The sequence below is a fragment of the Ostrea edulis genome, chromosome 1 (genome assembly GCF_947568905.1).
Source record: "Ostrea edulis chromosome 1, xbOstEdul1.1, whole genome shotgun sequence".
NCBI lineage: Eukaryota > Metazoa > Mollusca > Bivalvia > Ostreida > Ostreidae > Ostrea > Ostrea edulis.
The window spans coordinates 26,819,350-26,844,972 of NC_079164.1; the positions used below are offsets into that span (position 1 = coordinate 26,819,350).

The following is a 25,623-nucleotide window of genomic DNA, read 5'->3' on the forward strand; positions in this document are numbered from 1 at the left end:
ATGATTGAGTTTATAATGGTGCACATATAAATCTTAAAATAGGTGACAAATGAATGAAATGATAGAGAGATAAAATAAATTCTTAGTATTTCATGAAAATAGAACATGAATGAAGCACTCTGTGTTCTCTCGACTACGGTCATATTACTTTGCGAGGTGGTGTGAATTATTCATGCACTCTCGAACACGTCCTCGTGTTTAATGATAGCACGTGCACTCGTGACGAGAGCGAATGTTCCGAACGCGTAGTTTAGAATGTAAACAGAAAAAAATCACAAAGCTGTAAATTACGTAAAACTGTTTAAAATAAAAACTCCACTTAGTGTAGATTAAAGATATGAAAATAATATTAATGAAACATTGCAACATATCATTATAATTCATACTACAAAATCGAACGAGTATCATGTAAAATATGAAATCTCATTGTAATGTCCATTTTGCATTGGATGTGACAATCTAAAAATTTGCAATATTAAGGTAGTAAACAACTACATATATATAGTACATTATGTGGTATTAGTCCAACTATTAATATATCTGTCTGCTAGGTTTCTTCGCGTTTTCAATGTCGTTCCCTCAGCTGAAGGTTAACTTTGGTTGTTGGACAAGCAAAAATCCTGTAGGAATATTCTAATTCCTTGGGCACTTCCGGTGTCAGCGAGATATGGTATGCTTGAATGAGCTGCAAAAGATATGTAACTCACTTGTGACACCATATGCATGTATTGTTGAATACAGTGAATGCCTCTTTCTCGGTACTAGTATATAAATGAGGTTTAAAAACTTCCTACGGCATATCTAGAGCAAGAGAAAAGAAACGAAATCAAATATCTTAAGTTATATGAAGCCCACCTTGGTTGTGATGATGTAGATCTCACTTTCTGCGAATCTTTGTCCAATACAACTACGTGGTCCGAAACCAAAGGGGAGATAAGCAAAAGGTTCGGTATGCCGGGTTTCCACGTCCACAGAGTTGTCACCCCTGAGGAATCGTTCAGGAATAAATTGATCAGGATCTTTGTAAAACTTCGCACTTTTGGACATGTTTCTCAGAGAAATCATCACACCTGTCTATGAAAATATGTCATATGTTAGCAATGTGCCCGTCAGCATGCCTACGGCCATGTTCGTTGTTTACCTGTTTTGCATCTTATTTTACCAGGAACTTGCCAAGAAGAAACATTTGATCTGTGAAACATAAAGCCTACCTGTGCTACCTTGGTCTTGTAGAAAACTAATTTTAATTAGACTTTAGATACAAGTTGAGGTTGCATCCTAACTTTCGAAAGCCACATATGGAACTTAACTTAATTCTATACAACTAGCATATACATGTATATGTCTAGTATATACATGTACGTACATGTATACTTAACTGATTTTGAAATGATTATTATTTAAATGGGCATGGACATGATTTGATTTTAATATTTTCAAAGTTTATTTTTCTATTTTTATTGTTTACAATGCTTAACAAGAATAATTGTAATGGTCAGCGAAAATTTGAATATCAGTTGCTGGGTTACAAGTGAGATACAGCACCCACAATTCCTTGTTATGTAAACAAGGCCCGTGCATGTTTGTGTTTACATATAGACTGCTAAGTAGAAAATATCGTGTTCAAAACAAAATGAGATGTGTCAAGCACTACAAACTGTTTAATTGTGTTCAGCATTCACTTGTAATTTGAAAATTCTGCTTGAAACAAAAAACCTTTACAAGTATGTTTAACCTATGTAAACAAACAGATGGCATGAGCTTTGTTTACATAGCAAAAACTTAAGAGCTCTGCATCTCCCAATTACAATTACATGGACACCATGACCCTTTAAGGAATCCTTGATTATGCAAATTATTCCATGCTTACATGTACATTTCTTTATACACTCACAGCACAGCAAAACTACAAATTAATTTACCGAATTATAAAAAAGAATAAGATGAATCATATGTATTTTTTCAATACATCAAAAATAAAATACCTAAGTTAGATCCGCTCTTGTTCTTCTGCGCTTTTCAGATGGGTAAAACAGATCGTTAAAGCAGACGGGGACAGTGTATAACTCCTCATATACTAAATTTCATTCTCTCAGCAAACCTACGACATTTTTTGTCACATCATATTTAGCGGGGATAAGACAGAAGGGAATGAGGGTGATTCACATATTAAACAGGTTAAGACTGATGAATTCATATACATATGAGTCCCCCCAAGATCGTCGAAGAAGAACTATCTACGTAGAAGAGTCTTGTGATGATTGATAGCAACATCAGTTGTACATGGAGATTATACACTCCACCCAGAAGTATCCAGATAATCCAGAATACATAACTAACACGACAGCCCCGCCACTAGAGAGAGAAAAAGAGGAGTCAGAAAAATAGAGTAGGCACGTACTACAGTCAGAAAAATACAGGAGTATTTGTTAATAGACCTTATCACAGTTACATATCTACCTTATCACTGTTACATATCTACCTTATCATAGTTACAAGTATACCTTATCACAGTTACATATCTACCTTAATACAGTTACATATCTACCTTATCACAGTTACATATCTACCTTATCACAGTTACATATATACCTTAATATAGTTACATATCTACCTTATCATAGTTACATACCTATATTATCACTGTTACATATCTACCTTAATACAGTTACATATCTACCTTATCATAGTTACATATCTACCTTATCACAATTACATATCTATCTTATCATAGTTACATATCTACCTTATTACAGTTACATATCTACCTTATTACAGTTACATATCTACCTTATTATAGTTACATGTCTACCTTATCATAGTTACATATTTACCTTATTACAGTTACATATCTACCTTATTACAGTTACATATCTACCTTATTATAGTTACATGTCTATCTTATCATAGTTACATATCTACCTTATCACAGTTACATATCTACCTTATTACAATTAGATATCTACCTTATCATAGTTACATGTCTACCTTATCATAGTTACATATCTATCTTATCATAGTTACATGTCTACCTTATCACAGTTACACATTTACCTTATTACAGTTACATATCTACCTTATTACAGTTACATATCTACCTTATTATAGTTACATGTCTATCTTATCATAGTTACATATCTACCTTATCACAGTTACATATCTACCTTATTAGAATTAGATATCTACCTTATCATAGTTACATGTCTACCTTATCATAGTTACATATCTATCTTATCATAGTTACATATCTACCTTATCATAGTTACATGTCTATCTTATCATAGTTACATATCTACCTTATTACAGTTACATATCTACCTTATTATAGTTACATGTCTATCTTATTATAGTTACATGTCTATCTTATCATAGTTACATATCTACCTTATCACTGTTACATATTTACCTTATCACTGTTACATATATACCTTATGACAGTTACATATCTACCTTATTACAGTTACATATCTACCTTATTATAGTTACATGTCTATCTTATTATAGTTACATGTCTATCTTATCATAGTTACATATCTACCTTATCACTGTTACATATCTACCTTATCACTGTTACATATCTATCTTATCATAGTTACATATCTACCTTATTACAGTTACATATCTACCTTATCACTGTTACATGTCTATCTTATCATAGTTACATATCTACCTTATCACAGTCACATATCTACCTTATTACAATTAGATATCTATCTTATCATAGTTACATATCTACCTTATCATAGTTACATATCTACCTTATCACTGTTACATATCTACCTTATTACAGTTACATATCTACCTTATTACAGTTACATATCTACCTTATTATAGTTACATGTCTATCTTATCATAGTTACATATCTACCTTATCACAGTTACATATGTACCTTATTACAGTTACATATCTACCTTATTACAATTAGATATCTACCTTATTACAGTTACATATCTACCTTATTATAGTTACATATCTACCTTATTACAGTTACATATCTACCCTATTATAGTTACATGTCTATCTTATCACTGTTACGTATCTACCTTATCACTGTTACATATCTACCTTATTATAGTTACATATCTACCTTATCATAGTTACATATCTACCTTATCATAGTTACATATTTACCTTATCATAGTTACATATATACCTTAATAGAGTTACATATCTACCTTATCACAGTTACATATCTACCTTATCATAGTTACATATATACCTTATTATAGTTACATATCTACCTTATCATAGTTACATATCTACCTTACCACAGTTACATATATACCTTATTACAGTTACATATATACCTTATTACAGTTACATATATACCTTATTATAGTTACATGTCCACCTCATCACTGTTGCATGTCTACATCTGCAAAGTTACATGTTACCGTAGGACTGTAATAGGTTTATCATATTACAATTATAGGTCTACCCTAACACAGTTACATGCTCAAGGTACAGAATATCGTGTAGTAAATTACTAAGAACACTAATTGTTTTTGAACACATTCAGAACTCTAGAGTCAGTATCACAAGTCTTCACTGTTGTTTTGTGACACTCATCATTTTGGGGCAGGTTGGAAAATATTGTCATTCAGTGATCGTAACCGTTAAAAATAATATCAGAACACACAAGCAAAACAGAAAAAACCCCATCGGACGTAGACAGATAATCAAATAATATGAAGATAATTTGGTCTTATTGGATGATGTTTTAAAATAAATATCAAATTAACATTGATCTGTTAAGGATAATGATGATTAGCAATTAAAACTCAAAGGCAAATGCTTGCTGAAAATATCATGTTTGATTTTAAAATAAGATTTTTTTTAATAAAAAAAAATCCAAGGTACTGAACGTGCAGTCTACAAAGAAAATTAAAGAAATATGAAAAAATACGTACCCCTTTGGGTACCTGGTATCCTCCGATGATATTTTCTTCATTTAATAGTCTGAAACTTCCACCACTGAGAGGGTAATTTTTCCTACAAATATTCAGATAATCACTTAGGTATTCATTTTTATATTATATACTGAAAAACAACTTAAGGGTTTCAACAGTCTCGTTTAAAGCATTTCGCAAATTCTAAGGTCTTTATAACAATCTAGTTTGCCAATACAACCTATCATTGGATCAAATGCTGTCTGACGTGTTTCATACCGATTGTTAGGCTGTTCTTGGCACACTGATGTTGACTACTACGGACAACTTCGTTTACCTGATCAGGATATAGGGCTCATGGCGGGTGTGATCGGTCGATAGGGGATGCTTACTTCTCCCAGGCACCTGATACCACCCCTGGTATATCCAGGGGTCCGTGCTTGCCCAACTCTCTATTTTGTATTGCTATAGGAGTTCTGGGATTAATCACTGTTCGTTATCTTCACTTTTCATTTAAAAGGTATTTAAATAAATCTTAAATTTCAGTCACTCCATGATTGTACCTGAGAGATTCTTTGACGCACGCTTTAAGGTAAGGCATATCCACCAGAGCCTCTTTACTAAGGTTGCCCTTTCCAACTACGCTGTCTATTTCTCGAAAAAGTCTTTCTTGCTTGTCCTGATTTGAAGCCAGTTCGTGCCAAAGGAACGTCAATGCATTGGACGTCTGCAGATAAATATAATCAATTAAAGACAATTCGGTCGTCATATTGTTTACTCTAGTAACGGCGGAGGAATACAAAAATAATTTGCGACCGTTAAATGCTGATTTAATAGTCGGCAACGTCAAGTCCATAGCCATTCAGATTACGGAAATCACAGATTTTGTATTAGAATATAATTTCATTGTAATAGTATTGATTACAAGACTCAGTAGATTCCTGTACGAGTGTAGGTCTACATTTCCCCTATACAGATCGCCGTGGCCTTACGAATGTAAATCTACATTCTCTCTATGCAGGTTGCCGTGGCGTAGTAGTTAGGTCATTGTCCTCAGAACTGAGAAATCCCAAGTTCGATTCTTGATTCCAGCCCTATGTTAAACATAAGACGTATAAAACAGATAATTAACTGTTCCTTTGCTGAGCGCCTGGCATTAGAAGTGAAGGTCACAGGCACCAAATGAAAGTGTGCCATTCAGTCAGCTAAAAGATAACTGAATGGTTACTGAAACTTGACTGAACGGTTACTGAATGGTTACTGAAAAGTGACTGAACGGTTACTGAAAGGTGACTGAGCGGTTACTGTAAGGTAACAGAATGGTTACTGAAAGGTATCTGAACGGTTACTGAAGTGACTGAACGGTTACTGAAAGGTAACTGAACGGTTACTGAAAGGTGACTGGACGGTTACTGAAAAGTGATGACAGAACGGTTACTGAAAGGTAACTGAACGGTTACTGAAAGGTAAATGAACGGTTACTGAAGTGACTGACAGGTGACTGAACGGTTACTGAAAGGTGACTGACTGGCAGAGCTCTGTGATTCAGACACCTTTTCAGACCTTTTAGTCGACTGAATGGCACAGTTTCATCCTATGAGGACTGTCGGATATGACTTTTTTGAATCGGAGGTCCCGTGTCGTTGGTACAATAAAGACCCTAACTGTAACAGGACATAAATCAGCATAGAAACAAATAAACACCCCAAGAATCCTATTTACATGTATAAAAAACGTTGATTCAATTCCGAGACATCTACATTGGTAATAAAGACATCTCAAATCCAACAAAGAATTTCAACTTCATTGTCAATGAGATTTCTCCATCAATATTGATAAATCTGACAGAAAAATATCCCATATTTCAACATACAAGATTTCAAATCAAATTTACAATTGGATGAGAGATGCACAGAATCACAGACTTACTGAGTCGATGCCTCCTACAAATAAGTCCAGAATCAGGCTCTGGGCGTTACCATGGGTCATCCCAGGGTGGGAGATCAGAGCATAAAGAAGATTGGGCTGTTCCAAATGTTTTTCCAATTTTCCTACTGTTTTCAGTTGATCCATCTCTTTCAATGATTTTTGCATTTCTTCCTGTGCAACCCTGCAAAATAGAGAAAACATTCACGTTTGTGCACTTTAAAAGTAAGAAAGTATGATAATAGCAAATACAATGAACATGCAAAGATTTTATCGATCGACACTTGAGTATTTCGGTCATAGGAATACCACTTGCCTCTCCCAGCGAACCTGTTTTGGGGAAGGTGGTTAAAATTATATTACCAATACTGAGTAATAAATTCGTAGGAATATAGCCCCCCCCCCCCCCCCCCCCGCTGTTTTGTTCGTTTGAGTTTTGGTTTTGTTTTATTTTATTTTGGATCACATAGAAAATCGCTGAAAAATTGTTCAACATTACACACGTAGTATCGTGTTCCGAAAGATAGGGGTCAGCCTGAAAATATAACTTGTCTAAAATCCTTTGCAAAAATATGGGGGGGGGGGGGGGGGTAATTATAATACAAATTAGACACAATTTATTTTCATAGATCTTAAATCGGGTGGGAGAAGTTGTGGAGCATCTACATTTATCTCAAAATATATTTTACCCAGACTTCGATTTCAAAACTCATGGGGCAGGGGAAGCTATGAAAATAGTAGGGGCAGTCACCCAGTATATCTTTAGTTGCATGTGAAAATAAATTTGTCAAAAAATGGGAGGTGGCGATTCTCCATTCCCACCTCCTCTTCAATTGCTATCTAAATTAGATATCAAGTTCCTTTTCTAACTACGGTGAGGGAAGCTGATGAACATCGATTATATCTGGATTTCAGGCATTTTAAATTTTAAAAAGAATGAGTGACGCACGGATTTGAGGTTATACTAATGCATTTTCTGACTTGTAATTTCATACTTAAAGACACTTGATATCATGTACGGAATTCGTTTGAGAATCCTTTAAATGGATGAGAAGGTACAGTGTATCTCACTGACTAACATCAACGTGTTGGTAAAGGACATGATAGTCCCACGTCATATTTCGTTCAGAGTTCCACAGGGATCCGTTCTTGGACTAAGACTGTGTTGCCTTTTTTCAAGGTCAGTCTGAGAGATATGTCGTTGCCATAGTTGTTATGCTAATGACACATACGTGTGCATGACAATATACCACGTGACAAATGGAACAACTGTATGTATTTCATTAGACTCGAAATTTCGCTACCTGGATTTCAAATAAAATCACACACATCTTTATCAAAATATCAAGATGTCTCTATCATTAAATCATGTAAACATCATCTTTGTAACATTGGACGAATCCGAAGGTTTGTCTCTGTAGACGCTGTCAATTTTTTTGTTGCGGCTTGACTTGACTGTGTCACGACAGCAGTCTACTTTTCGGTATAAATAAAGGTCTACTAAGTAGACTACAGTGGGTTCAGAATAACACAGACCGACTCATTAGCAAATCAAGGAGGTAAGATTGTCATATCATGTCCGTTCTTGCAAAGTTGTATTGGCTCCAAGTTGAGTTTCAAGCATAGTTCAAAAGCTTAGTATATAAGCATACTCAGCACTGCATGGAAGTTTTCCAGACTATCTGAAGGAATTATTTATCATCCAAGAACAACACCGAACACTCTGAGGGAAAGCTGATGAGGCCCCCTTTACCAAGGATGCGCACTAAGACCTATGGCAAAAAACAATTAAAATGTTTGCGCGTACGGTTCACATTCAGTATAACAAAAACAATAATACATGTTTTGTAGGGTAACATGTGAAATAGTCACCCCGCGAAAAACCACCGTTGACCGTGGCGAAGGTAACACGCGAGTCAACAATGGTTTTTCGCGTGGTGACAATTTCACTTGTTACCCTACAAACATGTAATATTTTTATAATGACACAATATACATGTACATGGATATGTTTGTAGAGCGTCTTATGACGGTATTTTATCATATACGGCTATAACAATGATAATCACTACCGTTATATTCAACATTTACCTATACAAATTGTCTGCTGCTTTTGAAAATTTCTTGTACAGTGGTGTCTCAAAGTATCTGTACAGTTTTAGATGTCTCTTTGTTTCGTCAATACCTTGGAAAAACGTTCCCAAGTCTTCTACAAATTCAAGTTTGGATGTTCCTTCTAAACACCCCAAACGTTTATTGAAGCAGAGCATCCCAATACCTGTAACACAAATAATGGTTTCTGACAATTTCATTGTGTGATCAGGTGAGGTCAATGTATAAAGGGGTGGCGAGGTCAATGTTTAAAGGGGTGACGAGGTCAATGTATAAAGTGGTGACGAGGTCAATATATAAAGGGGTGGCGAGGTCAATGTATAAAGGGGTGACGAGGTCAATGTATAAAGGAGTGACTAGGTCAATGTTTAAAGGGGTGACGAGGTCAATGTATAAAGTGGTGACGAGGTCAATATATAAAGGGGTGGCGAGGTCAATGTATAAAGGGGTGGCGAGGTCAATGTATAAAGGGGTGGCGAGGTCAATGTATAAAGGGGTGACGAGGTCAATGTATAAAGGAGTGGCTAGGTCAATGTATAAAGGGGTGACGAGGTCAATGTATAAAGGAGTGACGAGGTCAATGTATAAAGGAGTGGCTAGGTCAATGTATAAAGGGGTGACGAGGTCAATGTATAAAGGGGTGACGAGGTCAATGTATAAAGGAGTGACTAGGTCAATGTTTAAAGGGGTGACGAGGTCAATGTATAAAGTGGTGACGAGGTCAATATATAAAGGGGTGGCGAGGTCAATGTATAAAGGGGTGGCGAGGTCAATGTATAAAGGGGTGGCGAGGTCAATGTATAAAGGGGTGACGAGGTCAATGTATAAAGGAGTGGCTAGGTCAATGTATAAAGGGGTGACGAGGTCAATGTATAAAGGAGTGACGAGGTCAATGTATAAAGGAGTGGCTAGGTCAATGTATAAAGGGGTGACGAGGTCAATGAATAAAGGGGTGGCTAGGTCAATGTATAAAGGGGTGGCGATGTCAATGTATAAAGGGGTGACGAGGTCAATGTATAAAGGGGTGACGAGGTCAATGTATAAAGTGGTGACGAGGTCAATGTATAAAGTGGTGACGAGGTCAATGTATAAAGGGGTGGCTAAGGTAAAATAAAGAGAAAGCGGACGGGATTAGGGACGACAAGGGTGTGAAAAAGGAAGAAGAGTGGGGAGGGGGGGTGTCTCGCAGTCCATCCTACATGTATGTAACATCTTATTCTTACGACAGATTTCACCGTCATGCCTGTAAGTATCACTAGAGCAAAATAAGTTCGGGATACAGTTCATCAATGGAAATGTGGTAAGGTTTTACAATATGAAACTTCTTAGGTATTAAATTTACTCAGACTGCTACCGGTAGTGTAGGATCAAATTCACAATGACTACCAGCATAATCTACAAATAAGGGGATTTAAAAAAAAATTAAATGGCAAAGAAGATGGGTGAACTTGGCGAACAATAAGCCTATTCATGATTAGGCACCTGTCGCGAATCGGCAGTTTGAAATCTGCATTGATGGTACCCGTAGTTACAATCGATACAGTACCGTACTAAAACGCTGTCCAAAATATCTAGAATTAAAAAATCAAATATATACATATCACACTTCAAAGAATGATATTTAATTAAAATCATCATCATAATTTGTTTCACAGGCAGCGTCATCTATATAAGACATTAAGCGATTTTTAACACACATAATTACACTAATGCCTTGAGTACCTAAGGTACCAAATGACACTGCATATATGCTCGCAACATTCTACAGTACGTGCCCCGCATTTCCATTGACATATTATAAACAGATGTGAAGGAGAAACCTCACATGTTTTGTGGTGTAAAGCGTTTTCTGTATGGTGCAGTAGTATTCCTTTGATCTGGATTCAGTTTTCCCCCAACAAATGTTTTTGGACAGCATTTACAACCTACTGGTTCTAATATACCGAATATAATAAAGGCATCAGGTCTCGCCTCTTTTGGTACAACTTTGAGGCCGGTTTTACAGTTACAGAACGCACATTTGCTGTTAGATTTCCCAGCAAATACAAATGGGACATAAACAGACAAATGATTTGCATTTATTTTTGTACCTAACTGTAGTTCCCTGTCTGCACTGGTTGGATATTTGGCTTCTGTCATGGTTTCCTAAAGTAACTTCTTAAGCATTGTTGAAATTGTTCTCTAACTTTCCTCTAAGTTGTCGTTTACACAAACAACATCCATATTTCACAGGAGGCGCCATACTTGTTTACATTTATTCACTAGCCGCATGTTGGATTCAATTAATGTACTTAATATGAGTAAAACTTAGCATAAAAGGCCAGAACCAAATATTTATGGGAAGTCTAATAATTCATAAGAAAAATATAGGTAGGAAAATTTGATATTCGAACCACAGACAGGCGATCTGGGGCTGTCCAAAACTTCAGTGTCTCTACCACTATAACACCTCGGCTATCCATCCCATGAAGAATTTCCGAATTTTAAGCCATCTAAAGTCACCCGTCGTGGACATAAAAAATTTCTCGATAATACGACAAAAGTTATACACAAGAAGTAAGGTTTTTTTTTCATAGAGTGGGTCAAGTCTCCATACTTTTATTTACAAAACATTTTTCACCTGAACATGTACTAACATATTTTACTCAGTTCACAATGGATACTTGCCCATTCCATATGAAAATCTGCTTGGAAAAGTTAAATTTACTGTCATTATGTGAGCTTTAGGCGTATACGTGATTTTAAATACGGTTTTTTCAATGTTCTTTTGAAATGGACACATTGAAAAAGCATTTTTGGAAACTATGGATTGATTGTTTTAACTAGAATGCAATTTTTTCTCTTTCTGCAGTTTCAATTTTACTTTGATATTTGTCCTTCTGTGGGTTCTCGGCTCGATAAAGTCACCCATCTTCTTTGAAATGAGCTTAAAAGCTGTAACTTACTTTCTGTGGTAAAGTTGACCAGAGTCTTTAAACAATCTTCTATTTTAAGAGTGCTCCTATATTTAGCAATAAAATCATCTGCCACTGGTGTGAGGAGGGGTATGTATGACGTCACCGCCATCGGCCTCAGCATCTGGTCGTTTGCTGGTTTTCGCAGATTCCCCCACTCCTTGCCTTGTCTGAAAATGTACTCCCTATCAAATTTTTCTTACTTGTCTGTAACTGTACATGGAAATCGTAGAATATACACGTTAGTTGTGGTATAAAATGCTTTATAATTTACCCTATCACATCTACACATGGATCAGCATGATTACGTGTTCTATCATAAAATGAAATGACATTTTGTTTTCACATTGAAAAACTCACAACACAGCCAGTCCAGGCGACAAGCTCTTCCTTTTGTAGTACACGTCTAGGATGTTGATTATTGGTCGGACTGGGTATTTCTCGGGCTTACTCAGTACCCGTTGGGAGTATTCCGGGTTCGACACTACAACTATCCAACTACGTCCAGTCCGGAATTTCATTATATCACCATACTCACTTTTAAACTTCTGGAGCAGTTTGTGCAATTCAGACACTTTGATTGAAGCTTGAAACGAAAAGATGGATTTTTAATTTTTGATATCGAATTTTTCTTGCTTTTTGTCTTTGCTATTTTAGCAGAGGAGAAAGGAAAGGGTTGATTTTAAAACAACAACAAATTTTGACATATGGGGATTCTTGCGCCTTTTATGCACCTGGTCCCATGTCTGGTGTGTCGAGGGGTCTGTGTTTGCCCTACTCTTAATTTTGTATTATTTATGGAATTTATCAAATTGATCACTGTTCTTCATAGACCTAAAGTATCCCACGAAATACACGTGTCAACTGCAATGACGTCACTGATCTTGGTAATATTGAATTGACCTGCACAAGAAATACACTTGCCGGATAATTTGTTAACTACAAAGTAAAGGGTGTGACAACTGGATCAAAAGATAGATTGACGGATAGACTGCAATGCATGATTAATAGAGGGTATTCCAAACTCGTTTATTTAAAAAAAAAAATGTACATTCAAAGTAGCTATTTTCATTTTCAGACAACGTGAATCTGTACCTTTATCTAAAAAAGATTAAGTTTGATATGATCTTCCTTGGTTCTTAAAAAAGTTAAATCATGACGATTAAAAACTCATATTAATGCCTCTCGTCGGCTGGGATGTTATTGATCAAGGAGGAAACCGAAGTACCCAGAGTACATCCACGTTTTTTTGTGTCTAGAAAAATTGTTCTATTTTTTGGTTTTGTTATTGTTTGAGTAAAAGTTTTATTCATTAGAAGCTACAGCAGTGAAGTTGAGCAAGTTGACTATTGTTTTAACGATATAAAGATAATTATGAGAATTATTAGTAAGAATATCAAACTGGAATATGGCACTGACATTATGCAGAGGAGTGTAATCTGGGCTAAAACATCGTAAAAGAAATAAATTAGGTTTGACTTTCGTAGAATCTTAAGGTTGAATGTTACACCTGGTGATTTTTCCTGTACCAATTCCTCATATATTTATAGAAACATCTGTAATAACCCCAGATCACAAGTATGAAAGGTGAAGATAACGAACAGTGATCAATCTCATAATTCCTGTAAGCAATACAAAATAGATAGTTGGGCAAACACGGAGCCCTGGACACACCAGAGGTGGGATCAGGTGCCTAGGTAATCTCGGTTGGGATTCGGCTCGACTGAATATTTGGACTGACGCCTTCACCGAATTCCGGACCAGTCTTTCATAATTCATGTCTGGAAATTTACGTTCAGCTTCGACCGGTTCTAGCAATTAATGTGCACTTAGGTGACGAAGCCGAGCCGAATTTCAGCCGAGATTAGTGCATAGGAGGAGTAAGCATCCCCTGCCGACCGGTCACATCCGCCGTGAGCCCTATATCCTGATCAGGTAAACGGAGTTATCCGTAGTCAAAATCAGTGTGCCAAGAACGGCCTAACAATCGGTATGAAACACGTCAGACAGCAGTTGACCCAATGATAGGTTGTGTTGACGAACTAGATCGTTTTAACGACCACTCATAGAATGTGCGAAATACTGACTTCAATCGACACTGTTGAAATTTCTGTATTTATTCTGTTATATACAGATACCAAAACAAGTTTTGATGAAGGTTTTTTCGAGGTCAAAAGTCATGGGCGACGGCTTATAGGAGTTATGAGATTGATCACTGTTCGTTATCTTCACCTTTCATGCAACAAAAAATTTAAGGCAGAAGGTACCCTACAGGGGATTAACAAAATAGGGATGACACAAAATACGCCGTTGTGCTAACACAACGCGCTTTATTGAACTGCACAGAATTTGTAATGTGGTGCCAGCATGAAAACGCGTTTGGTGTGTCACGGCAATTCTGTGGTTGTGCGACGGCGTGCACGACGGTTAAAGTTGTGTTACATATAGTGCAACTACCCATATTTAGCATGAGGAAATGTACCTAGATGTTAGAGAAAACCTACGATAATCATTAAATGAAAGGTGATTTTGAAGGTAACGAACAGTGATCAATCTCATAACTCCTATAATCATGATTTACAAAATAGAGAGTTTGGCAAACACAGAGCCCTGCATGCTTCATAATGCATTAATGTGGAGATGAATGGGCGGTTCGTTAAAGTACCTACTAAAGGGGTGAAAGTGAAATGCTGTTCCTAGGTACGGGATATTGTAGATACCACGTGGTCCTGGGACATCTTGAAATGGTTTAACTTTTTCAGACATCTTTTCTTGTTGTACGGTGTTCGTATGTTGACATCTCCGAGAGAGAAGCTGAACGGATATCCTAATGAGCAAAATAGCAAAACATCAAACATTATAGCCACAAGTCGCGCCATCAGTATCATAGTCCGCATACTGCACTTTTCTTGTGCTCCTTATACCGCATAAGGAGCAATGTAGGAGATACCAATGTATGAGGAGCATGCGTGACCTGCGTGAATATCAATCAATCAGACAGAAGCATGACTGCATTGTATTATCAACTACAAAGAATTGACATGAGTTAATCAAAAATATAAACATCTTGGAAAATACACGAGGGCATGAACTGCGGCGATTCACGACGCGCGTTAGCTCTGTGTGAAGTGTATGTCGGTGTGAAGCGTGGCAGTTCAAAACCTTAATGTATTTTCAAAACTGAAATTTATTTTATTTCTTATATTTACATTCTACTTTCATTTCTGTCGGAAATTCAAGTCGTTAGAATAGACGTACTATGTTTATCAAGATTCATACGCGCATTGTTTACAACTACATCGTATTCATGAAGAAATTACCAACATTGGGGAACATATCGAAGACAAAAACATTTGAAATGTGAATAAAAACTTTTGGTACATCTACATTAAGTTCATTTGACGTTGACGCCAATCTAATTAAAGTTAGATGTTATGTATGTGAGTAAGCGAGCGGATTTAACATCTAATTTTAATTAGATTGCATTACTTGGAACCTGACCCCTAATACCATCTGTATTCATGCTTAATGAAAACAAATTCAAGTATTTAAAATGTCTGGTTCTGCTCAGATCGTTTTCATTTTTCGAGGAAGGTCCACACCTGCACGAAAGAGGGAGGTTCTTGGGCACAACCCCTTTATTTGCAGTTTTCTAGTTATTGCAATAAACAAATTATGGTGAATCTAGTAACAGTGTAATGACCCCCGCCATTTACGTTGCAATGTTGACCATTGTCTAGTTACATACCCTGCACATGTAAATCAAGTCCCCACACCCTATTTTAGCATTAAATTATATAACTTTAAGGACACAGAATGTGAAAACAATTTATCATAGCGAGCGAAGTGACAAGCTCGCTCCAATGATTACACATGAGTCGTGTGATTTGCTCTTCATCATCTGGGAAAAAAAATGATGAGGATTACCCAAAGTGCTCTGGAAAAATGTCGCCGTCACTGCGGAACTATCTTAAATCGCATAGAAATTAAAGTATATCAAATAATACTTGTGTGTCAATGTATGTGAAAAGTATGAACATGTGTGCTCAACTTCACACAGAAACTAAGGTAATGCAAAAAGCGGTGTCCATTTATGTGAAAAGCCACTGACTTCATACAGAACAACATACTCTACATCAAAAGGTGATGTGGTCCATAAGTCAAAAATCATGAACAAGTGTGCTCAACGTCACACAGAAATAAAAGTATATCAAAACGTGATGTGTTCTTGTATGTGAAAAATCATGAACATGTGTGCTGGACTTTAGGCAAAAAAAAAAACCAACAACAAAAAACCAACAACAAAAACCCCCAAAAAAACCAACAAAACATTGAATAGTAATGATGAATGTATATTTCTTTTGCATGTTTATGCATCATTTTCTTGTTATTTGTTTGAAATTCTTACATTACTATGTATGTTTATAGGTTTTCGTTAAAGATATATGTGCGGTATTAAACGGTATTTTGTTTGATGTTAAAACTGGACCAAAGTTTTGTTAATTTCGACCAATTATATACGGGTATTAAAGGGGTACTGGTCTGCTCAATGTAAGGAGAAAACAATGATTTACTAGTGCATATTTATGACGTTTATGGTTGTTGTGCGCAAGCGCGCGAGAAAAATATTAGAAACATCATGATAATTACGGTATGTAGTCGCACTGAATGGTGATTTCATGTTAAATATAAAATTTAGCTCCCTTTCTATTGCTCAGTGGTTCTCTCTACCCCGTTTTTCGTCTGATTGTCTGTATCGCTAAATGTGTCCCGTCAACAGCCTTCAGGTCGTACACGCTTTCACGTTGCCCTGTAGTTAATTCCATGTATGACGCTATGTGATCATGAATATCTCGAAATGGGGCGTTCCCTATCCGACTCGGAAAATACATAATTAAATACGAAATTAGCTTTATTACTTTTTAATCCGATTGAGTTAAATTGCACAATTTGCAGAAAGTGTATAACTTATATCGCTTGATATAAAGTGCGTGTTCTTTATTCCTACGATGATATCCAAAGAATACGGCATATAACTATTAGCTTTAGAATTTATCTAACTTACTGAGCACGTAATTTCATGATGTAACTTATCACCTGATTACGTAACTTCACAGCGGCTCGTTGTTGTTGTCTATGAATAGTTTTCACCCAACCATCTTTAAAACTACAGTAACTATAAAACAATACACAGAAGATGATTTTTACCTCAGATGCGTCCGTGCCATGTTTGAACTTGAACAAACAGGTACCCTTTTCACATTCTTCAGTCTAGTTACCAAATTGTGACCTATGATCAAAAGCAAAACATAATTATGGTGACCTTGTAGAGCCCGATAGTGTCCGCATAAGGTTATTTTTAATTTTTAGTACATTTTCGATATTTTGCCGTTTTTGACATCTAGTTTCGGATATTTTTCCCGTTTGCATTTTGCATTAAAACACATCCAACATCTACACGTATGTTTGATTAAAGAGGTGATTATTTAACATCTCTCTCTTAAAATCAAATGAATGGAGTTTATATAACTCCCCACCCGCGTAGATCCGCCAAGTGGGCGTATAATTTACACATACGGGCATCGGAAGCAAAAGAGGAGGAAGTGAACCAGTTTCTTTGACGAATGCAAATCTTTTGCGATCTCAAAAAAAAAAGGTGGAGGTGTTTAACTAAAGTGGGGAAGGTGGCTAAGTCGTTGGATGTAGATCCCGGTTCCAACACTAATCTTACATCACACAGTCAACAGAATTCTAAATTCAGAAATAATGTAGCATTTCAAAAACTTAAACGGATGTTCGAGTTTTAACTTTAGTAGTGATTGTTGTCTGGTTGATTTGTCTGAAGGTGAAAACTTCATGCATAAATCTCTAAATATCTCCAGCTCGCAAAATAATAATTATGACACTACTCGGACACCATACACAATGATATATTCTTTGGTAATCGCATTTCCCCCGAGACCAGAGCAAGAAATGGGTTGTTTTGCTCCCAGCGTAATGGAATGATCATTGGTGAAATTGAAATGTAAAAGTGTTGATCGATTATAATCAGAATGTTCTACAAAATATGCTAAGAATACAATAACTGCCTTTTCTTACCTGCACCATAATTCACCGCTGTACATACCGATGCGCTGATTGAGGGAAAGTGTCAAAAGAAGGAAACTTTAAAAACTAGGTCATGGAGTTTACTTGGGTACTATGTTTGTCTAAAAGGATCACGCGAGTTGATATCTTGTCAGATATATCGTATATATATCGATGGATCTGCAAAATAGCTTTACATTTTTACGATACTAACAGTATATCATATGTTATATGTACCATGACATATGTACATTGTTAATGAAGAAAGAGAGCTTATTTGAAATTAAGATCGTGCATTATATAAACAGATATGTTCGTTTTATAAGATGATAGGAAAATATATATTCTCACGAGTTTTATCTTTTATATTTGTAAACGAGCATCGCATGCTAGACACACTATGGACGGGTGCATTGTTGATAAGCCAAACAGGCTGCACTTTAACTAGCTAGGAAATGCCTGTGGTATGTTATGTACAATATGTGTAAAACTTAGGAACACGTTTTGAATAAGTTTATGAAACTTCAATTGTGCAACTCATATATTTATACTGTTTTACTAAAACTTAAGTACAAAAAAGGTTCTAAGAATATATATGACTATTTAATATCAAAATCACTGCATCGACCTATTTGTGAAAACAAATGGGTTAATGATTTAAATTTGATTTAAATTGGAAACATGTATATTCAAACATAAAATCTGTAACAAAAGATTCATGACTGATATGGTTCAACTATAGAATCATTCATAGAATACTCGGTACTAACAAACTCCTACACACACACACACACACACACACACACACACACACACACACACACACACACATGTATATATATATAAACAAACTCTCCACGTTGTTCAATATGTGCACTAGAACCAGAAACAATTAAGCATATCTTTTTTATTGTCCTTACGTCTCTACACCATGGACAAAATTATCAGATTGGATTTTTCAAAAATAAATATAATAAATTTCAAATAAAATAAGTACTAAAATATACATGTAATTGTCTATATCGCTTTTCTTTAATCTGTATGAAAGTGTAAGTAAAAGGTGTATATGCATTTGTTGAAAATGATGAAAACAATAAAAGAAAATCTCGGGACTACGTACGTTTACACCCTGGGCGGAAAACATCAATTGATAAAAACTACTTGACAATTTTCGCAATATACACTCTTTGTTGCGAGACGAATTGATACTGAGAGCAGAATTTATTATCTCTTAAAATGGCTGAAATGTCAACATATGTTTATTTCGGTACCTCGGGGCTATAGTCCTAAGGACTATAGTACCGGACTACTTTTACACCGTCCCCTTTCCTATCTTGCAAAGGGACTGACTCACGATTTTACCCAAAATTTTGTTTTTCACTTTTAATGATCAAAATCTACTGTCTAATGTGTTTGAAAGATTTTACATGAAAATTAAGGTTTTACATCATCACAGAAGCTCATTTTAGAAAGTTTATTATTTGTTTTGTAAACAAAGATTGCGGTATGCTATTGTTTACGAAATTTCAAAAGAAATGGATATCGATCTAAGTATCATTATATATTTCACATTTCAAGCATTTTTGGGGTGAAATGTGTCACCTAAAAGTTAAAATTTGTTACTATGCAAAATTAAGATGCTTTATATTGCAAAATCAATATTTCACTTGTTTGTTTGTTTACATAAAAAGACTCGAGTCTTTGTTTACATAACACATATTCAAGGCTAAAATATTACTTTTATTCTTGCATTCAGAAGGTCAAAATTTTGGCTGTCAACATTAAATGAGCTATATTTCTAATGTTTAACATCAAAAATGAAAAATATTTTTATCAAAAATCGTGAACCAGTCCCTTTAAATAATTCTCCGTTCCGCAAAAATAATAAATATGACACTAACCAGAAACCATACACAATATGTATTCTTTGTTAATTGCGATTATCCGAAACAAGAGCAAGAAATGGGTCGATTTGCTCCCAGCGTAATGGAATGATCATTGGTGAAATCAGAATGTTCTACAAAATATTCTAAGAATACAGAAACTGCCTTCCTTATCTGCACCATAAGTATTTCATTGATTTCCGCTGCGCCGAGGAAGGGAACGTGTCAAAAGAGAAATTTTTAGAACTAGGTTATGAGGTTACTCGGGTACTACATTTTAAAGGATTATTAAATGTCTGTGATATACTGATCATGTACTCTCGTGTTCGCTATGCACATTGTGTTTAATAGTACATATAAAACTATGGAACACGTTTTTGATAACTTTATTAGATATGAAAATTGGCTTCAATTGTGCAACTTTTACGTCTTACAAATACTAGTAAAATAAAAATAGCAGCTACAGGCAAGTTTTACATGAAAGTGTTTACATTCACTGTGTGTATTTTGCGTAATTTCTATTGAAATCCATTGCTTGTCATATAGCAACTATGAAGACGCATTTTGTTTCAGTCTAGCTGGATGGGGTTTATAATACCATCTGTCAGCGCGTGATTATTGCACCATTACATGAACTCTGCGACCTGTGTCGCGGCATTGTTGGAAAATATGTTATGCATTTTCCCGCAATATTTGCAATCTTCATTTCCGTTTAGCAAACCAAGAAAAGCATTTCATTATCAAAATATCAAAAAGCAGTGTGCATTAAGTGAATAGGAAGGTGTGCATTAACTACAAATGAATAGGAAGGTGTGCATTAACTACAAGTGAATAGGAAGGTGTGCATTAACTACAAGTGAATAGGAAGGTGTACATTAACTACAAGTGAATAGGAAGGTGTGCATTAACTACAAGTGAATAGGAAGGTGTGCATTAAGTGAATAGGAAGGTGTGCTTTAACTATGAGTGAATAGGAAGGTGTACATTAACTACAAGTGAATAGGTAGGTGTGCATTAACTACAAGTGAATTGAAACAAGATAGCAAGAGAAAAGGAGACTAAAAAAACCCATTAAAGATTGGAATACCATATATCTACCAATATCGGTAATGGATGAATTTCATTTCATTTATTTTCTTGATAAATAATATGCAAACCAGTTCGTGATAAATTGTTGCTAAAATCATCGATGTAAACATAAAGCTGAAAAGTCGAAAATAACGAACAGTGATAAATCTGATAACTCCCACAAGGAACACAAAATAAAGAGTTAGGCAAACATGGACCCCTGGACATACCAGAGGTGGGTTCAGGTGTCTAGGAGGGGTAAGCATCCCCTGTCGACTGGTCACATCCGCCGTGAGACATATGTCTTAAATTTAAAACAAGCAAAATCTTCCATGAAAAGGAATAAAGTAGGTTGTATTTAAACAATTTTAAAAATGTCACAAAACACAAGTTGTGTTTTGAGCACTCAATAAAGAAATACATTTCATTTTTGAAAATACACGATGAACAACTATGGTTTACGTCAGAATACTTCATCGAGCGCGTTAGGGTTTCATGCAAAGTGTACTGGACTGAAGCTTCGCAGTTCATACCCTTGTGTATTTTCAAAAATGAAATCTGATTTATTTACAATGTACATTCTACTCGTTTGGAATTCCTTTCTGTTAAAATAAATGTACTACATTTATTAAAATTTATGCGTACATTGTTCACATCTGCATAGAATTGATGAGGAAATGGCAGTAAGTAAAGATATTGAAGTCAAAAACATTGGGAATATAAATAGAGAGACAATCAGTAAAATCAGCATGTTGAGCATGACAATGAATATATAAAACAAAGCTACACATTAATAGTAAAAAAACAAGTGTGATATACATTTTCATACAGTTTATCCAGTTTAAAACGTTTTACTGCAAAGGTACAAATAGCATGTCTATCGAAAATGACAGAACACAGTCACAAGTCCAAAATCATTGACAAATCAACATGAATAATACAGCCACTAGCAAGTTACATACCGGTAATAAATATAAAATACATCAAAGGCAACACATGCAGATACATTACATCAAGATATCAGGAAAACCGGTCAACAGGGGATGCTTACTCCTCCTAGGCACCTGATCCCACCTCTGGTGTGTCCAGGGGTCCGTGTTTGCCCAACTATCTATTTTGTATTGCTTGTAGGAGTTATGAGATTGATCACTGTTCGTTATCTTCACCTTGCTTACAACATAAGGATTTATACTGGACGTTTGTGGGCATATAACTATGATATAGTACAATATTAATACATTAGTAAAAATTCTTTATCCACTTATCCACTTTCTGTATATTGTGGAGACAGCAGATCTCCATGCTAAAAGAACCTTTTCTGGGAAAACTTCTTTTAGAACCGTTTCATAAAATATCCTGCATTCCCAGACAAATCGTGTCCTTTGAAATGCTGGAATCTTAGTATGTTCCATTTGTGGCAACAACAATCTCAATAGTGTTCTGGTTGATAGAAATTGCCTCAGCAATAACTTTTCTAACAATTTTCTCTCTTGGCAGAATTTTCTACGAAGTTTGATTGTAAAATAAATTATATTTTATATCAGTATTTTATAATGAATAACATAATAAGGATTAGGCAGCAGGCAACGCCTATATAAGCCTTCTCCTTTAAAGCACAAGGTAAAGTCCACATAATTATACACACAAGAAATTACAATATAGATATGAAGTAAAAGGATAAGAAGTCATTCCAAATATCATGATTATATAAGGAGTATAATTTCTTGATATGAATAATAGGCTAACAAAACAGAAATGTGAGGTGGTTAATGGGAACTAAACGATATACAAAAGAGAAAAAATGAAATCAAATAAAACTAGTGAAAGAAAAACGAATAAATACAACAGAGCAGGAGAGAAAACAAATTGAGAGTACCGACTCAACAGGATAAGAATAGACATACATAACAAATACACATGTATTGAATGCATTTTCAAAATCTTTTGCTTCCCAAAATATATTTCTGAACATATTCAAAATTCTTTGTTATCTTTGAACTCAAGAATCTCATCACCACTCAGCAATAACTTTAATGATATGGGAAATTGTAATTGCATTGCATTTATAGACTCTAAAAGAGTCATTCTTTGTACTGAGAAATGAACACATTTAAAGAAAAAAAAAAGATAAGCATTTTCAGCAGGGTTACCACACAAATCACAAGTAGCATCATCTCGTAGAAATTGACTATGTAAGTCAAAATTTAGATTACTAGCATTATTTCTCAATTGGCAATGTCAGATGTTTGCATTGTGTTTACTATGATTAAACAGTTTATTTGGTTTATTGTAGTACATATTTTTATAGCAGTTTTAAATGATGTAAGAGTAGGAAGGTTTCTAATATGGACAGGTAGGTCATTCAATAGTTTAATTTGTTGAAGGTACAAAGCTATTCATATATGATGAGGTCTTAACTTGGGGAAGAATGAATTTAAGATTACCATACTATTAGTATCTCAATTGATATAAATTTTGTGGAGGAATGTAAGGTATCAAAAGTTCTTGAAGATATTGGGGAGCAATTGCATATATACTATTTTGTAAAATAAAATAAGTTTATGATAAGCTATCCCAGCCTAATGTATCATATAGTGCTGACCTGGAAGAATTTACAATCGTTCCAGTAATTATTCTTGCTGCAGAAACCTGAACACTCTCTAGTAAATTGGATTCTCTTTCTGTACAATTGTCTCAAACTAAATTATCATATTCAATAACAGGGCAAATAAAAGAAAAATAAATTTTTATTAGAGATTGCCTATTTAGAGTATATTTCAGCATTCGCAAGATGTTTAGTCTATTAGATGCCTTTTCATAAATATCTAATATATGTGATTCCAAGTGCCATCAGATTGAAATTTTAATCCTAAAATAAATGGGTATGATTTTCTGCATTCATAACTTCTGGAACATTATAACCAAATTCTATTTTAGGATGTGAAATGTGCTTTCTTGTGATATCTAGATTGATTTTTTGTGTGGATTAAAATCCACAGCCAATTTCATAGACCATTGCTTTATTTTGTCAAGATCATTTGTTAGTGAATTAGCTGTTGTTATTATGTCATCATAAACAATAACATACAAAGAAGTGTCATCCGCAAAAGTCTTACACTATTTTATAGATAATCAGATATGTTATTTATATGTAACAAGAACAAAAATGGTCCTAAAAGAGACCCTTGAGGAACTCCAGAGTTTGTAGTTCTAGAAGTAGAAGTAAATTCATCTACGACAACTTTTTGAGATAGTTATCAACCCATTTGATAATTTGTTCAGATATACCGTGATATTCCTTTGCAATATTCCTAACTCTCAATTATAAAGCTTTTCAAAGGAATATTTTTAGATATATAAAAGAATAATTTTTCGTGTAATTTCCAAATAGTCTTGTGTTTTGTATTCTGGAACTGTTTTTAATATATTGTGAAATTTTACACATTTTTGTTATAATTTGTATGCAGATAACAATGTTCAAACATGATTACAATTTTTTCCATATGAATATAAATATAGATAAACACAATTCGTTATAAAACTAATGTATAACTGCACCGGTAACTGCGACCAAATCATGTAGATCTACATTCATCCTACCACTAGTTAGGCGGATTTAATCTCCTCAGATTACAACAATAATAAAGAAACTAATCACACTAGTTACCTTTCGTATGTCAAAGTAGAAGAATGTTATTGTTTTCCATGTGAGTTTGTCAACAAAAAAGTCATTTTTCATCACAGGAAATTCATTAATTCGCGTAGACGGTAAATGGATTAACAAATAGTACAAACAAAAACTACCTCCATGTTCTTTCAATTAATTAAAGGTAATGATCAGGACACTTGATACAAAAAATAAATATTGATAATAAAAATGATTGCATGGGAAATAAGGGACTTGTAAATTTTCTCTGACGTTCAAAAGTTGAAATATATTATAGATTTCATTGATTATCCCTCCCTATATGACTCCATACAAAATTAATGTTTCCCATGTTTTGAACTTCACTAAGAAATGATAGGAATAAATTATATTCCGTACCGTAAATTTATTCATTTTACTTATAAAAACATAAATTTGGTTTTCATCATTTTCAAAAAGCAATTTCTTTTCCCGAGATTGCCGAAAACACTTGAGAAGCATCAAATGTTGTTATAGTATACAATCGAGGTTCCGTAGTCACGCTATTTTGATGTGAATACTCGCTCATTTGGGGAACCAGATTAATTAGAGAGTTACACGCCCTTAGTTTAAGTTCAATTCTTTTTATTTTCTTTGAGCCAACTGGCTGATCAGAGTAACAATTGAACACAACGATAATTCGAAGTAATTCAGAGAGAGAGAAAGAGGGTGAATGTACGAGTACATTTCGTTTGGAATACTACAACGAGGTACTGAATGACCTCTGTGACGTACACATGTACCATGCTTATCGAAGCATTCCGCCTAAAAATTACATTCAATCAACAATAATGATGACAAACAATATAGAATATACACATGCATGTGCACCATGACGAGTCATATATTGCAGTCTTAAGACATTTTCTCTTTTTACGACCGCACTTAATTATTTCTAGGTCTTAAAAATGACTCTAAATTAGATATACATACAATCCATAAACATATATAGAAGTACATGTAGCTATGGTTATTCTCTTCTTCCACTGCATTTGAGGGTTTTTCCCGTGGCGTTGAA

General features: G+C 34.9%; 1 protein-coding gene across 2 annotated transcripts; it reads right to left on the reverse strand.

The window, feature by feature from the left end:
• Nucleotides 1-287: 287 nt before the first annotated feature.
• LOC125663846 (probable cytochrome P450 12b2, mitochondrial) lies at nucleotides 288-18,040 on the reverse strand. 2 transcript variants are annotated; one of them, XM_048896247.2, is made up of 11 exons: nucleotides 17,982-18,040; nucleotides 17,091-17,172; nucleotides 14,552-14,709; nucleotides 12,243-12,468; nucleotides 11,874-12,052; nucleotides 8,908-9,094; nucleotides 6,820-7,000; nucleotides 5,454-5,617; nucleotides 4,912-4,993; nucleotides 856-1,074; nucleotides 288-685 (listed from the first exon to the last, which is right to left on the reverse strand). In XM_048896247.2, exons 2-11 carry the CDS (start codon nucleotides 17,108-17,110, stop codon nucleotides 566-568), a joined length of 1,536 nt encoding a protein of 511 aa, XP_048752204.2. In that variant the 5' UTR covers nucleotides 17,111-17,172; nucleotides 17,982-18,040; the 3' UTR covers nucleotides 288-565. The 2 variants fall into 2 exon arrangements, with proteins under 2 accessions (XP_048752204.2, XP_048752205.2); XM_048896248.2 differs by lacking the exons at nucleotides 17,091-17,172; nucleotides 17,982-18,040 and having other exon boundaries at nucleotides 14,548-14,686.
• Nucleotides 18,041-25,623: the final 7,583 nt, after the last annotated feature.

Coding starts and splice junctions, on each gene's coding strand:
- LOC125663846 (XM_048896247.2), bottom strand. CDS start 17,110: ATGGCACGGACGCATCTGAG. Junction 12,053..12,242: donor TCGCCTGGACTGGCTGTGTT/GTGAGTTTTTCA, acceptor GTACATTTTCAG/ACAAGGCAAGGAGTGGGGGA. Junction 686..855: donor TCTACATCATCACAACCAAG/GTGGGCTTCATA, acceptor TATCTTTTGCAG/CTCATTCAAGCATACCATAT.